Source organism: Haliotis rubra, unplaced genomic scaffold (assembly GCF_003918875.1).
Source record: "Haliotis rubra isolate DU_JTF1 unplaced genomic scaffold, ASM391887v1 Scf785, whole genome shotgun sequence".
NCBI classification, from domain to species: domain Eukaryota; kingdom Metazoa; phylum Mollusca; class Gastropoda; order Lepetellida; family Haliotidae; genus Haliotis; species Haliotis rubra.
The window spans coordinates 299,654-315,900 of record NW_025767507.1 but is presented as its reverse complement, the minus strand read 5'-3'; the positions used below and the strand labels follow the sequence as shown (position 1 = coordinate 315,900).

Below are 16,247 nucleotides of genomic sequence, written 5' to 3'. Positions count from 1 at the left end.
ATAGACTGACCAGTGATATTGGCCACAAAGTACTGGTATAGACATTTGACCAGCCTGAAGGCCCTCTACAATGTCTATTGTCCACAAAGTACTGGTCCAGATATTTGACCTGTGTCTTAGGTCACAGGCAACAGGAGGCCCTCTACAGTGTCTATGGGCCACAAAGTACCGGTATAGACATCTGACAAGCCTGCCAGGTCACAGGAAACAGAAAGACTTCTACAATGTCAACTGGACGCAGACCGTCACTTGTCTGTTCTTGAAGTAATTCATCTTGGTGTCTGTTTATAAAGCCTCACACACTCACTCATGCAAAAAGTTTGGACTAGACAAACCATTGGCTGATCTTGGACCAACGTTCTACATCGTCATGCTGGATGACAATGATGACAAAATAGCCACCTCCACAGACCATCCTACATATCTGCAAGTAGAGATCTCTGAGGACTTTGTTCTTATCCACCAACACAAACGTGGCTTTTTGGACACATATCCATGTGTTTTGTGTTCATGGGTTACCACTCTGGTGACACTTAAAAGATATATCTTAATGACCTCATATTACCGGCTTCAATAAAGAGAAAGACTGAAACGAATAGTTTTGCAAACGTTTATTGATACAAAACCCTGAATGACCAAGGAGTAGAAAACAATGGCGAAAAATGAATTATGAATAAATGAACAAATGAATTTCTTATGAACAAATGAATACAATAATGTATTGTTCCTCTAAGGAATGTTCTATTGATGCTATAATGACAGGTGGAACAAACATTGACCAGCCTAGACCATGGTGGGACAGATAGTAGTCTCCCCTTAGGTCACAAGGTCACCACCAAGTGGCAGCATGATCTAAGGGGAGATAACCCCTTCTGGGTGGGAAAGAAATTAAATTACAAAAGAGAATATCTAAGACAATTGAATAACCTGGTCAAGGCAAGACAGATTAACATGACAATGACTTGGAAGCGAAATATCTTAAAGAGATCTATTGTAGGCACAAATTGCAGAATTCACATGGAAGCCGATCTGGTGTAAAACAATCGAATTGTACACTCGCACATACCAATGAAACGTTTAAGACAATTTTGACACTTAGGTAACTTGATAATTTTAGCACCCGAAAATGATTAAAATTCAGCAGAATTAGATTTATCGATTCTGATCAGGAGTATTAAAGATTTGGACAGCCCTAACTGATCATCAGAGGGATGCAGAAGGACTGAGGGCATGGACAGGTTCATTCACTAGCTCCAGTCACTGCAGACACATGATGATTAATAGATATCGTAAGTTAGCTAATGCCTTGAGGATCACAGTCACACACACACAAACATGTTCACTAATGAATTTGTATATTTCAAATTTCCACCAATGAAATTGTCCGCTTGCTCATGGATGACTGATGGAACAATGTCATGATTGTCTCCATTTCATGGCTGATGGATGTGACAGATATAGAACGACAATAAATAAAGTTGGTCTGATATGCAATTGGTTGCAAAAATAAGCACAGCTATATTTTGAGTATAAAAATCTTGCTTGGTGCATAGATATTATTGCATTTCATTGACAACCAAGTTCAGTAATGGATGGTGACTGGAGCTAGTGCGAAGTCTTGACAGACCTCCTCTGTGTACAACAAACAGGGACACGACCACGCAACACGAAAACCGTACTTCCAGGGCTCATTTCAAAGACTACTTCTTGAACATTTTCAAAACAACGAACTCAAAGACAAACAAATTTGGTCAGTATCTGCTGTCACTGTATTATTCATTACAAGTTTGGGGTGAATTCTAGCCTAACAATTTTCCTGTACAATTCCATGTCAAGTATACTGTTTTTGAGCTATTGTCATGTTTGTTGACCTTTTGAACTTCTTGGCGGGACTACAGATTTGATTAGTATTTAGAAATCAATTGATTAGCATTCATGACCATTCAGTGTTTAAATTACTGACAAACAGGCACAAAATGGGCACACAGGGCCCTGTTCCACAAGGTGATCTAAGCTCTGGGACTAAGTGCGAGTTAATGGTCAAAGCACTAAGATGGCTTTGTGGAAGAGGACCGGACAGTGCTACAATAACCGTTTGTTCTGACCATCACTCTTACAACAGAACATTCATTCATGTATTTCAACAGAACCAAGGGAAGCAGTGACACTGACAAATGTCCCTTGGTTCTCGACTAAAACATCACACATGTGGCAAATATTTTCTCCATTACACTTTGTACAATAGAACATAATAATATGCAACAGAACATTTTCACTCCTTGTTTATAATGGAAATAAACATTTGCAACATGGGAAAATATCATTTGGATAGGCCTGCAACACAGAACATGGAGACTACAGGATGCATCAACACACAACTAATAACACATGTTTTAGGACTGCATCACTAAAACGTTCAGATCTCCGGAAGTGGTTACATGTCACAGGGCAGCCACGACACCACAACAATATACCAGTACTCCTGGGGAAGATGCCATTCATCAAAAGTCTGCAGCTCATTTCAGACTAGTAGTTTATGTATTTTGATTTTGGTACAGAACTAGCCTCTCCATTTTCACATATCTTCCATGACTGTCTGTAGATATAACTCATAGCTGGGTAGTAGCACTAATTCAAAGGAAGTGGAATAATAAATTCTCACTGAATTTATATTTTCATGTGATCGAATTGTCATGGAAACAGCTGGATTTGGGTCACACTTCACTCAGGAGTGGGGTTTACGCTTTGAAGGGTATTCAAGCAATATACCTGGCACTGGGGAGGGAACATCCAGTAAAATCTTTCATTTAATGTTGAAACACTGAGCTAAATCACATCCGTTGTTTGTTGATGTCATAAACTGGATGTCAAATAATGAATATTTGGGCACACACCTGTGCTATATATTTTTCTAAAGGCATCAGAAAGAGTGACAGTGGACTGGTGTATTGCTGAGGAAGCTGGCTGCACTATGTATAGAGTATAGGACCACATCAAGAGATCTAACTGATCGCTAATAGTGAGGTAAACTGGGTCCAGTCATGACAACAACAGCATTAAGTTAAATAAATAAATAATGTCAATAAATACCATGGTGATGTAGGAATACTTAATTTATGACATCTTCTGACAATGTGTCAAACATGACAATTCTGGAGTATTTTTTTATATTTTTTCTCTCAATATTTTCAATACAAAAAATAATTCAGACATTTCCCCATGACAACGAAATGCCTAATGTGGAGCAAATAAATAATGGAAAAAAAACATAACTGGCAAGGTTTTTTTTTTCATGAATTGAGGCATTGCACAGTCTATATTAAATGAAGATATGGTGATATATGCTCTTGGCATACACCTCGTTCTGATCACTTGATAAAAATAAACAATACAAATTTGTAAAGTACATTCTTGTTCCTACTGTCAATCAGGGAATGCACAACTTTCAAAATCATAGGAATTTAAGAAAAGGTCAATTGTGGTTCATTTGGAATCAGTTACTAGTGTATGAATATAAACCCAAACAAATGGCTCAGAGAGCAGATACTTTTCAAAACAAATTTGGCAGCTCAGGTTCATGAGAATGGCTTGCTATGATAACAAGTTTTGTGACAAATACTCTTGCTATGCGCTGTAACCTTAGTGAGTGATATGCATTTGAAAGTTGTCTTAAGACAAGATAAGTGATACTGTGGTCATTAGGGAATCATTTATATTCAGAGAAACAGCCAGTAATAGACTTATGCAATGATCACGTGAAAGAGGCTTAAGCTTCAGGGAATGATGCACACAGACACATAGAAATCACCATGAATTCATTTCATTTGATAACCACGACAACAGATTATAAAGATATACAACTTTCTGGTAGCATAGTCTAATTTTTTAACAGTTGATCCTGCATAAGAAATGGTCAAAGGAAATGAAGAGACCACTCGTCAGTGACGTTTCCATGACGATGAATATTTTATATCAAGTGGCCATATGCAAGGCATCAAGTAAGTTGAAAAAGAAGACTTGTGTATATTCTGCAAGAACAGAGCTTTATCTTAACAATGATTCTGACAGAAAAAGTAACAAGATTTCTTAATGGTATGATAAATTCCTCTACCCATACAGGAACTTGTACACAACATATTCATCTGTTCAGCCTTGCACAGCAAGAAGGTATCTACCTTGTCAAAAAGAAGCCTTCTTGTGTTCAAACATGCATATTTTAAAATTTCATTAAGAACAAAAACATGTTTGGTTCTTTTGAAACTTGTTTCCACATGTAAATACTGACGTATTGGGATGGTCAAACATTAAATGAAGTTTTAAAACAGGCAGGTCAGGCTCAACCACCAGAGAGCATCTAAGAGCATTCAACAGTAATTAGAGATTTTTTACAGGCTTCTTTTAACAGGCGTAGCATTCTTAATTTACCGTTGTCGATTGACATTTCACGAAGCATGCTTCCGTTGATCTACACAACGTTATTTTCAAAGTCAGTCGTTCTCATGCCAAGCCTGTTAAAACAAGCCAGTCAATATATCAACTCTTTGTTTCATAACTATTTAATATAACCCTGAGCGAAACATTTGAACCAGTGTTCCAACTGAATGAAACCGCCAAGAACTGTTCATTCTATCTAAGTACGACAAATATTGATCAACTTATGATTGCGCGCATCATATTTATGACTAGATGATGCCTTGTAAGTGCAACAACAGACTACCTATATATCTATATACAATCAAGCATGCACATAACACACGTCGTCATCGCAGCCAATACGCTGACATCGCACCTTAATAAGTTAGGAATCCGGGGCAATTTTACACAGATCTATGTACAATTAATGGGCACACAATTCAATAGTATATATTAGTTTCTTAGCCCATAGGACAAACCAAGTATGAATCCACTGACACATGTAATAAGTTAATTACCTGGGATATTCAAGATTAGTGTTTTGATTTCGAGGACACAGTAACTCATTAAATAAATCTACAATTCTCTGTGCCCTCCAAAATAAAGCAAATACTTGAAAGACACATGCACAACTAATAAATTAATGGCACCCATATCAACGAACCTAGAAACAATTAGTTACTATCATGTGACTAATTCTCTCTCACTGCAACAGGCTTGGCAAAATGTTGGGGAATCTTCAACAGTTTCAAAACAACTACTGTGACGGAACTGAAAATGTGGCCAATTTCAACAAAAAATTTAGAAAGCTTATACACCCATTTATTTCTTTTGTTTCAGAGAATTAGCTCTCCTACAAAGTTATATAATAATTAACGTTGTGTCCGTGCCTGTGGTTCAGGAACTCTAAGATACATGACTCAATGGACTCAAAAGCGATTTGTCCTCATCTTGAGTAAACGGTGGATTTACATGAAATTAATTTCAAGACATGTTACGTAAACAACATTGTAATTCAGTTGTTTCTAGAAGAGGGCACCTGTCAGACCCTGGACCACTGCCTCACTGAGTAGTTTTCACCAAACACACTGTAAGCCATACAACATCATAAATATATAGGACTTTCCTATCTACCCAGTCATCTAACACAGGGTCTGATGAGAGACTAATATTGATATACATAGCCAGTATATGAAACTTTCAGCAACAATGTATAACAAAATTACCACTGAATACATATCAGATAGGGAAGAGCACACTGCATTGAAAGTTACTTTTAACACTTTTACAAATTCTTCCTCTGAAGTAGAAAGTGTGTCCACAACGAACAAGGAAGTAATCTTACATGTTAGTGTTACAGTGACAATTTTTACCCCCAATACGGTCTTATTTGGACAAACTCGTTTTCTGAAACAAGAATGTTAAACTGAAAGCTTTATCTATGATTAAATTGATAAGGAACGTATATTTACAGTTTGATTAAGATTTAAGAAGAAATGTATGCACCATACGCCTACTTCAAGACATCTACGAAATAGTTGTACCTAGATATTTGATGAGTATTATTATATAAAAGCTAAGCACTTAAGGTACAGGGGTAATTTTTCCATAAAATATATTAATAGAAGCTCAATTTATACAGTCTGGTGACTACTTCATAATTTTCACAGGGTAATAAAGTCAAAATTGACAACCTGATCACCGAGATGTACATGTTTCAAATCTCAAGCCATACAAACTTGTTCCTATACCTATGGTGGAAAACTACTCATTGTGCAGAGAAAAAACTTTCCAGAAAGTCAGGTGAATTATACAGACACACAGACTAAACCAACCACATAGGACACATAGTCAAAATCAAACCTTGAGAAAAAGCTGAACATTGTACAATTCAGTTCAAATTTAAACAATCCTCTCGGAAGAAGACAAGTTTGGTGCATTTCCTTAAAACAAAAATGATTTCATATCAACAAATAGAATCAACATATACATGATAGAAAACTTAGAATTTTAAATAAAGATTGTTTGTTTAGGCTGAATGTCATAAAAACAAACCTTGACTCGGATCACAACAACTTATGTAGACAAACGTAATAGAAGACCACCTCTGTCCAAACAGAATCAAGAAAAATCCCACACTAATCATTAACCTCATTTTCATCCATAGAAAATAATGCTCTAGAAAGTAAATGATTCATCAAAGTGTGTAAAAATACTTCTGTTTTCATGGTAATTGTTCCCAATAATAAAAATCATCATTACATAATAATAGACTTCTTCAAGATCAAAAGTTTTTCGATGCATCAAAAACATTTTCAGTAAAACAGAAATCAAAGCAGATTTTGTTGATCACGCCTCAGCATGGGATCTTCCTTGTGTTGACAGAACCAAATAACTATATACATACATACGTGTAAACAGTGGACATACTAAACTGGTAGGGTAGAGTGCCAAACCAAGAAACTATGCTCTTAGGACTAAGTATTTCTTTTGGAAAGGCATAAAATTAACCGTTCTAACCACCAGTTTGACCCTGTTTTCTGGCCAATCATAATACTATCAGTTATATTTCCACACAAATGGCAGTTTAGAGGTAATTATTCATACAGATTTTCAGATGATATTCCATATGACATGCTGCTTTAATCTGCATTTCAGCTGAAATGTCCTGAAGAAATGTTAAATTTTCCACAACTCCATTCCAACAGTTGCTTTCTTTTAGGCCTAAGACATCCTGATGGTACACAAGTTGTCACCGAACCACCGAACAAAACTGTAACAAACTGAAAAACACACACATTTGTAACATAACAATATGTATACTATTTTACACTTAGGAATAGGGCATTGAAATCTTGCTTGTGCTTATCATGGTGATAGCTTTAAGTTATGTCGTGGTGAATATTGGTCCTTCAAGAGAGAGATTGTTGGGAGTGAAGGAAAATCCTTCCTTGGAAGTCTGTGTACAGAAACCACCATAGCTTCAACAGCATATTGTCCATGGGTGACGAGGGATGCACTCAGATGAAGCTGATATGTAGTCTTTGCAATATTATGACAATGTCAGGGAATACAGGTCCGGAATAAATTAAACTGGCCTCATCGTTAACACTGCCCTAGCTAAGATGAAATGATGGTTCGTAATAAATATTTCGATGATATTTGGACAACTGCTTCTTATATTTGGTTTGACCGAGAACGCCATGTGAGCAGTAATCTCATACCCTTGGGGTTGGAGATCGTGTAAATGAATATTGTAAAAAAGGGCTTTGGGCTGTACATCATTTAGCACCCCAGTCAGAGGGGTCAAAGACAATGCCACACTGATGCACAGGAATATATGATGAAAGCACCAAACTGTTTCGTCAACTGAATAGCGAGCATCAGCAGCGAATACACAGAGTCAACATCCAGTTTTGATCCATGAATCGTTGCGCGGAAAAGGCTCTGACAAAAAATCATATTAATGCCACTACTGGCTGGGTGTGAACTGTAAATGAAGACTGTTACAAAATTGCAAAGTTGAATACAGGGTTGGCAGTTGACAAGAGTGGATCGTTGATGAATGGAACAATGTACACAACCCTTCAATGGCAGCAAGTTTGGGGAAGGCAGGCTTTGGATCCACAAATTTTTCGGTGTACGCATTACACAAGGATGGAATAGTCCTTTAGGCATCATCCCCTTCAGTGCCAGTAGGAGTATTTCCACAGCTGTGAACTTTGTACGTATCCACCATGGTCATCAGCTTCACTGGCTAACTGACAGAGGAGAGTAACAGTTCACAACCCTTATTCTTCCAACTGAAACTTCTCATGGCGAACCTACAGAGGTACTGTTACTTTCTACGTTGCAACAAGGCAGTTGAGCAAACACAAGTCATCATAATCCATTCAGAAACTTGCACACGCGTACTATCCAAGACTCTCACACTGTAAGCAGACAATGGTTTGATTTTTTTTTGTTTTTTTACAAAAGAAAATGGCAAATGGCAGATTCTTTGTGCAGAAGTGGAAGGATTTCCTGAGATGTTTGCCTCACGCTGAATCAGATCACTGTTAGCTTCAACATTCCATTGCCAATGCTCTGTGTGTAAAGCTGGCCTCTAGTTTCGAAGCAGCACAAGTGAGTCTCTCTAGTGAGAAGTTGGGAGTCATGGATGATGCTGCACAATCTTGGTCTGCTGTCACACGAGCATCCAGGAAGTCATTGTCGCCGTAGCTCTGGCTACTTGCGTTGCTCTCAGTCTCAACAGATTGGCTGCGATGTATTTCTGTCTTCGTGGTCACTTTGTCTCCTCGACAGGTGAAACAGGGCCTCAACAACTTGGGGTCCAGTAATACTTCTCCATTTAATCCCTTGAAGATGATTCCACAACACACTTGAGTTCTACAACAGAACAGATGTCATATATAACATAAACAAAACATTCTATTCCAAGTATCCAAAAAATTTATAAGCAAGAATAAATGACTTTACAGGTTTATGTTTCAAGCATTATGTAATATCCTTGTTGGAAACTCCAAGCTAGGGCGGCACATATTACACCTGTTTATGCAGAGAACTCAAAGGACAAGGGCTTATTCATGTGCAACTACAAGGACAAGGGCTTATTCACATAGGGCATCAAATGATTTTAATGGCTGTAATGAAGTCATGGAACACAAACAAAAGTTTAATGTCTAATCAAAAACATAAAATCCAAAATGGCCGCCTTCTCACTTTTTCCAGTAACTGAGATCTAGAAAGGAGCTGACTCGAGGGTGAGCAAGACTGGGAGATCTCTTCCTGTGCTTGGAGCTGCTGCTGTCTCGTGAATCCTCATTGTCGGACTCGTCACTCAGACTTAGGGAACGCTTTCGAGGAAATGAGACGTTTTGACTCAATGTCTCATCACCTGCTGACACAAAGAAAAAGTTGTCAAAACAAGCTTCATGATTTCCTGAAATGTGATTGAAATGTTTTTAACAAAGAGAATGAATTAAACCAAAATTGCACAAGCTGTTCTACATGGTCTTTGTTAGATAAATAACTACAAAATGTTCATTTTAATTTCAAGAGAATTCCCCAGGGAGTTTATGGTAAGATGTGATTCTTTCAGTAATTATTATAGGAACTACTAAAGGGTAGGATGAAAAGGACTGATACCCTTTAATGGTTATAGTCTGGGTATTTCACTTGGATCATAATCCTTCTTTGAGTGAGTGAGTTTGGTTTTATGCCGCTTTTAGCAATATTCAAGCAATATCACGGCAGGGGACACCAGAAATGGGCTTCACACATTGTACCCTAGTCTGTCTCACAGTCCCTGAACCACATTATTTTCCCTACTGCAAAGCCCTCTCTGCAGTTCTAAAGCCCTAAATAAAGCAAGTCTAGATTTCCTCAGGTTCAGGTCTGAATCTCTGGTCTCCCTGAGGCTCCTTTTCAATTTACATGGGCTGGTTTGTTACTATCAAAATTATATATATTCAGAGACTAAACATTAGTCTAATTGTACCCATGTGGTAATCCTTGTATGAATCAAAATTCACTTCTCACAAACTTGGCACAATAACACCTTGCCACAAATAATAAAAGTAAACAGTAAGCAACAAGTCTTCCATGAAACACTTATGGGATATTTTGATTTGTATCAGTAGAAGGAGACAAGCACTTGTTCATCTACACTCAGGAGTATCTACACACCCTGTGAACAGCAAGACAAACACTCTGCCACCACCCAGACAGCAGGTATAGACTATAGTACACACAACCTAAATCACTCTGGGGCTTATCTCCGCCCACATTCCACTCGAACCCACACATGTTTCTAATATCACTTACAAATTGACCTGACCTATGTTCATTTTTGGTAAACTGGGCCAGAATTCCAAACTGAAACACTGGAGATGGCAGCAACCAGCTGGAGAAAGAATCCAGTATTTCAGTTTCAAACTGCGATCAGTGTTTCCAAACATTTAAAAACAATGGGTTTTGTGATACGTCCCCAATGAAACACACTCACAGTAAGTGGCATACTACCCAACTTACTCATATTCACAGTGGAATGTCCACCTTAATGACAATCAAGGGCATACAGTAGGGAATGACTCCAGTAATTAATCTGCCCCACAGTCCCGATTAAAAGGGTTTGACTGGTTGGGCAAATTCATCTATTTCATGAGCACCTTATGTTAGAAACATAAGGCATATAATCTCCAAAAGATTTTCAAAGTCAAAACTGGAGAATGGACATTGCAAATTGGTGAAGCAGGGCCATCTTCTACACCCACATGATTAGATCGTCAGGTGTAACACTAATGAACAGACAACAGCCAATGAGTTTCAGATTTCCTAACAGATGTCCCTCAACCACCCTCCTCTAGCAACAGTACAGGGAACAGAACTGCAACTGTGGGTAGACTCTCCCCTACTGAGTCCCAGTCACCACTCAAATATGTAGAAAGGGTGTGGTCTGCTTCTGTGGAGCTGGTGCAGCAGGCAGGCAGCTCTGTCGACCCTCGGCCTGCACAGTTTGCCCCGAGCAGCTTCATCCACAACCCTGTATTCTGCTGCCTGAGGTTACTGGGTTATTGTTATGATCTTGTGGGAGTGAATGACAAAGCATGTTATAACCTGCTGCTCAATCCTGCATTGTTGGGATTCCCCTCCTAAACATGTTGATGCAAACATTATCTAGCCGTGTCACGATACCTGTCTCACAGGGACGGGGTAGTAGCTACTATTTTGTAAATCTACATGTGGCGTAATAAGCAGGCCATGGCAGTTTTAATATTAATATTGAAAACTGTGAGACTGTTTCACTGGTGACTTCCTTTGTTGCCAAGCAACCCATCAAAAATATCAGTTGATAAAAAGACTGATAAAATCAACATAATTTGAGATTATGCAAACAGATGATAAAATGAATATATTTATCATTAAATTAGCACACAGACAAATAAAACAAACATTAATGTTGCCATGTTTTGCCATAACATAGGTTACTAAAACTGAAAATATTCAACTGCAATATAATTCATCAAATCACTAGGTGACACAGAACTGCAGTGAGATGGCCTCAACACAATCCTAACTGTTTTACTGCACTTCAAGGGCTTCTACATAAGCTTACTTTCAACAGTAGGCTGTGCTGTAAAGTGTTATTTTGTTGATAGGGGGTTAGAGCTCTATGTCTGTAGGAGTAATCTCAGAATGCCAGCCCCTTGTAACATGAGTTTTTTCCACTCCTTTCTAAGGGGAGGATGGATCTTTGCTTGTTTGAACTTTCATGACCATCTATGTCTTCTGGCTGTAGGTTAGCTTGTGGAAAATTACTTTAGCACATGCTGAGATAGAATTATCACCCAGACGTATCATGTGACACCATCCAGTTTGGCCAAATCGACAGGACCACATCCCCTCATGTTATGCTGTTCTCACTTCTTATCATGACAAGAAAAATATCTTTAGAACAAAAATCATTCAATTCATAAGAAAGATTTTCATCCTTATATCTTCCTTTTTCTCTGTAAAACAACAAAATTTTCTCAACAAAATACTAAACATTATTAACTTAAGATGAATGAGCAAGTGTTATTGCAACTTGACATATTCCTGAACTATTCGAAACATGAAAATAAAGATTTGACTGGAGATGTGAATACTCATTGCTGTCATTACAAGCAGAAATATTCACCCATTGGGCTCCCCCGCCACCCCTTAAATAATCCAGATCAAATATGAGCCAGACTTCCTCAACCCAGATTTTCACCTGAGAATTCATCTGAGAGTTGGCCGGGACTGGGAATGCTGTAAGTTTTTCTTTTCTCTTTGTTTTTCTTGATCTTCTTGTGTTTCTTGAACTTGAGTGGACTCTTGTTCTTGATCTTGAGGGCTGACTTAGTGCCAGGACCTGCCCGAGCATCCACTACCTGTAAACACACAACAAATAGTGCCAGGTAACCTCAAAGGTACATGCAAGTTTGTCAACCTAACCTGTTTACTTTCACTGCAGACAAATGTTGTGCGTGCATCATGTGTGTATACAGTTTTGCCGATGTGAGAATTGGCTACGTTTCATGCAACAACTTTCTCACACGTGAAAAACTAAAATTGCATTACTCTCATGAGTAAGTTACCATTCATAGAAGTTGTACATATGACAATTACCTGAAAATACATATTAATTATATTAAAACATCAGTATTAATCACATGATTGGCAGGAAACATGGAGGAAAAGTTCCATTTGAAGACAAGACACAAACAGTTTGTTGGCAGTGATGAAGCCGCCACTGGACGGGGTCCAACAAGCAATGTTGTGAATGAGTGAAGGTTGTACGCAGTATCCACTTCTGAGATGTTTGTTTTGGATAACTTGGGGCCTGTTAGAAACTACCCAGAAAAATCACTGAATGGAAACTCCACCTATCTGACATAGTGCCAAGAGTAGTTTTCTAATGAGACCACTGATGACTGGCATGAAATAGATGCGTAGAACAAGAGTGTGATGTGCACACACAGTACTGTGGGTTGAGGAGAGGGTGGAGGTGAGGGTGGAGGTAAGGGTGGAGGTAAGGGGTGGAGGTAGGGCAGGAGGGGAAGAGGAGGAAAGGGGGTGTAGGGACAGAAAAGAGGAGCAGACATCAGTCACATTGAATCTTGGTGTGAAAATTATACATAAACAAAACTAAACAATTATCACATTATCAACACCATGAATGGGCATCATAGTTTGTACCCATGTAAGAAAATGAACCTCAGTTTGGGCAGCAAAACACCACTATAGTAGATCTACTAGGCAGCAGTTCATACCATCATTCATATCTAACTAGGCCACAGCTCATAACTAGTGCTTTTGTAAAATAGGTGGATTCTTTCATAAAACAACCAGTCCGTCTCGATTGTAACTACGAGTGGCCATGTCTATCTCTGTCTACTTGGGATCTTGTCTATGAAATGTTGAGAGTATGCAGGTGGGACAGAGAGACAAAAATGATGCCAGACACATAGTCTAGACTCTGACAGCTGAGACAGATGGAAAGGTAGACAAAAGAGTGATGAAATGAAATGAATGAGGAAGGAGAAACCAGTGTAGTAAAAGATCCTGGAATTATTGTTTTTGAAGTTAGAATGTGCAAATGTCTAAATCATGGAATACTAACATGACTTTGAGCATTACGACTACAAGGACCCTTGACCTTCCATAGCTGACTACTATCAGGTTGTTGAGTGGTTTGAAGGGCAACAAAAGGTAGAGTGGGGTGGTGTCTAATACTGTCTATAGTGGGGCAGGGGGTAAACAGTTTAGGGGAGGCTCCTGGCAGGATGCAGATTCATCCCCATGCAATGCAGTCTATGTCATATTAAAGTACAAGCCAGCCGTGGGGCAGGCCAGTGAGATCGACATACTAACACACTGACCCACTGTGTCTGGCCCACTGCCACAACACAGCCGAACATTTGCAGATTTATCACGCTTACAAAACTCATTGTTCCTGTCAAGCGGCAGCCACTCAAGTTACATGTTTTAAGCAGCACCCTATGAGTCAATGTTTATAAAGAATGCAGCAGTTGAAGAAACCGTAACACGAGCAAGTGCAGTGCACATGTAAGGCTGAGCGAGCATGCATGCGAGGTGGCTGCCGGCACTGCTGCCGCTGCAACACGTGGTGCTGCAACTGATGGCTTGCTGCTGCATCTGCGCAGACATTTACCCACTATCAAAACAGGTGCCCTGTTTGCAGTCGGCATGCCGACCAACTACTCTCCTTTGCTCACACACAAACGGCTGAATATTTTGCCTGTGTATTGAAGAGGTGAAGGTCACCCTCGCCCGAGAGTCGGCTCCCAGTTATTCACTCATATCAATCCCACTATTAATATTACACTTTACCTCTCAACTTCATACATTATGCTAATGATAATTTATTCTAAATTATAAGTTTAAGCCTGACAATTTCAGCCTGAAATACAGTGGTAATCAGACACATGGTATCCCTTGAACATAACATTATGTGGAATTCAAACTTTTGCCAGAAAATAATTTAATTACTGCCTATATATATAAATGACCGACAACAAAAACCACCTCAACACATGAAATGCAAAGCAAATAATTTCTAAATATACATTCCTTTGAAATTGACAAGTAATGAGAGGCTTGGATGATCTATAGATGAATTATGTGCTTCCTTGTAGGAGAAAATTAGACAGCAACGTGTTTTTTATCACAGCACGAGTTACATCTGACAAAATTGCACTTTTCAGTCTGCATGCTGCCACCGAATCAATTACCAGCTAGTATTGATCTGTCCCTGCCTCAGAATAGTTTGACCACAGTAGTGGCTGGGCTATTAATAGACTGTCGGACACTAAAACCGGCGGTAACACTAGCTCACAGATACCTATGCAGCTACACAGAGGTGATTTCAGCAGAACTACAAATTTCTACACAAAATGCATTAGTACGGCTGGAGCATGCATCCATGTTTGTAGACATGGCCCCTAATCCCCTGAAAGCCTTCTGTGCCAGTCAGACGAGTTCAGCTGCATAGGAAATTATAATGCAGCATTGGAGGGCATTCACCCTCCGATCTGATGGCTCTCTTCTCCCACTGTCGGCGGCAGACGCAACCTAATTTGGGGTCTTGCATATTCAGAATGGTGGCATGGCAGACTGGAGGGCTGGCTTTGAACAACCATGAAACCTGCAGTGTCAAGTATTGGCTGAGTGATATTCTGCTTCCTACTGAAGCCCAACACTTGGATTAACCTCGTCCACAAACTGACATTGAACTAAATACTTGCATCACTGCACGTAAATATTGCCGAAACAAAAACTCAATTGCTTGGGAGGGAAACAGGAAAACATTGATTTTGGGAAACTGTTTCCATTATATTTACAGCTTTCCACAGCCTGAACACAAATCATGACACCTTAACTGAAGAACTTTGTCCAAGAAGTAAATGATCTTGAAGGTGCTGAAAGTCACAATGTGTTTGGCTCACTGTCACACTGAACACACTCTGAACTTCTGACAAGAATGGTGCAAGTGAATCATACATCTTGTACACCAACACTTAAGTTGTAACAAGCTTGAGATTTGATCTGTTTACACCAACATAAATATTGATGTTGTATTCAAACCTCATTTAAGCTGAACGACAATCCACATTGGCCAGATCAAAGAAACATCAACAGCAGCTGCTTTAACAACATCTATTAAAAGACCCAGTGCTCCCAAACCACAGTTTCAGTTAGGGGATTTACCATCAGATTGTTTGTACAGCAGTTCCCCATCTGATCATTTTACATGGCTATCCTTAACCCCTGCCATCAGTAATAATTTGACCAAATTGCTTCCTGCCAATATGGCATCCATCAGGTCAATCCAACAAGGCGACCAGCCTGCATCTTTTGACCGAATTCCAACATGCATATATTAGCCCAAATCAAACACCTCAGAACAGAGGTGTTAGTCTGGCTGGCGGCCGAATGGACAAAGGCAACTGCCCATGCTGCAGGTCAATGGCCCTGATTGCAATGTTGCCACAGAAATAGATTAGCTGAAAATGGAGTAAGTCGAGATAGGTGGTGATAGTCATGTCCGCCAACTGCTTAGCGACACCTGGCAGAAGGAAAAGCTGGAACAGACATGCTCTACACATCCTCAGGCTTCTTTACCCAAAATAGATTTTACCAGGTCAGGAGAGTTTTTTCAGCATGCAAGAAATACTTGTTACTGTACTGGAAAGAATGTACAACCATGATGAGTTTCACAGTTCCACAAGATGATGCTAGTGAAATGGACTGTACTTGATACTACTCTTACAGCTTGTCAAAGTCTT

The 16,247-nt window shown here is 39.2% G+C and overlaps 1 protein-coding gene across 2 annotated transcripts in view; it reads right to left on the bottom strand.

The window, feature by feature from the left end:
• Nucleotides 1–596: 596 nt before the first annotated feature.
• Nucleotides 597–16,247, bottom strand: part of LOC124261021 (SIN3-HDAC complex-associated factor-like) — a 31,184-nt gene continuing 15,533 nt past the window's right edge. For both annotated transcript variants that reach the window (XM_046695337.1, XM_046695336.1), the window contains exons 3-5: nt 12,170–12,329; nt 9,136–9,310; nt 597–8,802 (exon numbers count right to left, since the gene is read on the bottom strand). In XM_046695337.1, coding sequence (XP_046551293.1) covers nt 8,478–8,802; nt 9,136–9,310; nt 12,170–12,329 — 660 coding nt within the window. In that variant the 3' untranslated portion in view covers nt 597–8,477. The remainder of the gene's footprint in view (nt 8,803–9,135; nt 9,311–12,169; nt 12,330–16,247) is intronic.